The 2,134-nt window shown below is 26.9% G+C and overlaps 1 protein-coding gene across 1 annotated transcript in view; it reads left to right on the forward strand.

Annotated features, from left to right (window-relative positions):
• Window positions 1–260: 260 nt before the first annotated feature.
• sha (shavenoid) overlaps window positions 261–2,134 on the forward strand; it is a 7,031-nt gene continuing 5,157 nt past the window's right edge. Inside the window, exons 1-4 of the mRNA XM_011497828.1 lie at window positions 261–473; window positions 591–693; window positions 1,144–1,442; window positions 1,522–1,815. Coding sequence (XP_011496130.1) covers window positions 399–473; window positions 591–693; window positions 1,144–1,442; window positions 1,522–1,815 — 771 coding nt within the window. The 5' untranslated portion in view covers window positions 261–398. The remainder of the gene's footprint in view (window positions 474–590; window positions 694–1,143; window positions 1,443–1,521; window positions 1,816–2,134) is intronic.

A 2,134-nucleotide genomic window follows, 5' to 3' on the forward strand; every position in this document is an offset into this window, starting at 1 on the left:
TTAAATATATAAAACTTTATATTGAATTGATGATAATATGTTAATAACCTATACTTTATTTTATTTTAAATCGATTTTTATAAAACGTGTAATCTTTTTAATGAAATAAAAATATATATGATAATCGGCGAATTAAAAACAATGTCTTTTAAAATATATAAGTAATAAAATAATGTATAAACTTTTAATATATTAATATCAGTGCAAAATAAAATTTTATTACATGTATAATTATTATTATTAAATTCATTTAGATAACATCGGCAATAATTCATCCACATGAAGATTCTATTGAATCAAGAGAACAAAATTGTAATGTAGGGACGATTATTGGCGAGAGATTACCCGAAGAAGATGTTAGAATTATTGAAACTATAGAAAATGGAAATCTATCGGATATGCCATTATTTCCAGGGCTGCAAAGAAGAAAACTTTATTTTAATCCTGCTTATTTTGAAAGGCAGCTTCTACTGGTAAGTACTCATTATTTAATAGATAAATTTCATGGTTTACTGTATAAAGAATACTTATTCAATAGGATACTAATAAAGAGTAAATAAAAAATGTATTTAATTAAACGTGTGTTTTAGGCTCCACCTCCAGCAGCAGTTGATTTTCTTCTCAAAATTCGAGAAGTTATATCAATTGCCAAACAAAAAATGTCTGCTAAACGTTTTATTCCGACACTTCATGGTATGTATATTATTATCACCGTCATCATCATTATAATAATAATAATATTATTTTTATTATTAAATAAGTTTAATTTATACACTTTAAAAGTAATAAATATTTTACAAAACTTTATAAATAAACTTAATAAATTCAACTGATATTTTTATATATAGATTATAAATAAATATTATAGGTATAATTTCTATTATAAAATGTAGAATTTAATGTAGGATTGACCATTTCAAAGATAAATATTGAGTAATGCTCATTATTTCTATCATATTAATAAATGAGCATAAAAAAATTAATTTCTTAACATTGGTTGATTGGTAAAATGTGTAGGTGTAAGAACAGCAAATAACAATTCATTGTTAGGAACAAAAGCTCATTAATAAGCGTGAGTATAACGGTAATTTACAAAGAATATAGAATCAATGTTAATAATTAATATCAATATCTATCTGTCAGAAATCCCAGAAGAATCATCTTCAGAGCGACCAAGTTCCAAATCGCTGAGTTGTGCGGGTTGTCCTGATTGCACTCACGGGTACTCGGCATCGAAGCTATCCACGACGCGTGCCATTTCTGGTGAAAGCAGAGTGCAGGCTTGGCTTGAAGACGTCCGGCTTCTCGATACTCGCTGGCGCAGCCTCGAGGAGCGAAAACAGAAACAGAGGCTTAGATTCACGACCTTCAAAGATGTAAAAGATGTGGACACTGAAAGTGCAAAGCTCTCCAATAAGTCGCTCCCGTCTATAATTAACAAGGTATGTGAGGAATACTGGCCCTAGGATACATTACATTTTAACATAGAAAAATTTAATATATTATTTAAAAAATGATTAGCTATCGAGCAATGATCTGATACATGATTGCGTAAATCAAATTTTGGAAATCAACCGATACGAATACGAGACTAAAAGATCGACGAAGTCTGTGACATGTGAACCTGGTTACTTTAATTGTCGAATAGATGAAATCTCGGAATGGAATAAACAAAATAACCAGGAACCTGAAGATAATATTATTAATACGAATGTCAGAGAAATTATTGAAAATGCCTTTCAAACACAATTAAAGCAATTGCAGAACGGTCAACAAAATGAAAAACAAATTGACAATAAAAATGAAATTACTTTTAAAAAACGTAAAAATAGCGAGGTATAAAATTATTTTCAATATATTATTTTTTATATATTATGTTCAATATACTATATTAAAATGATTATTATTAATAACAATATAATAATGAAAATAGTATGATGAAATATGTAATAAATATTGGTTCAACAGTCGCGTCATTGATAATATATCAAAAGTGAGAAACAAATATTTTCATTGTGTACTATTATTATGAAAATATACATTTTAATTTACCTAAGAAAAATTAAAAAGAATCTGTTCATTAAAAAGAGTCTATTATTTAATTTAAATGTATTTCAAAAATTCTAAAAACGTG

This window comes from Ceratosolen solmsi, unplaced genomic scaffold (assembly GCF_000503995.2).
Source record: "Ceratosolen solmsi marchali unplaced genomic scaffold, CerSol_1.0 scaffold47, whole genome shotgun sequence".
Lineage (NCBI taxonomy): Eukaryota > Metazoa > Arthropoda > Insecta > Hymenoptera > Agaonidae > Ceratosolen > Ceratosolen solmsi.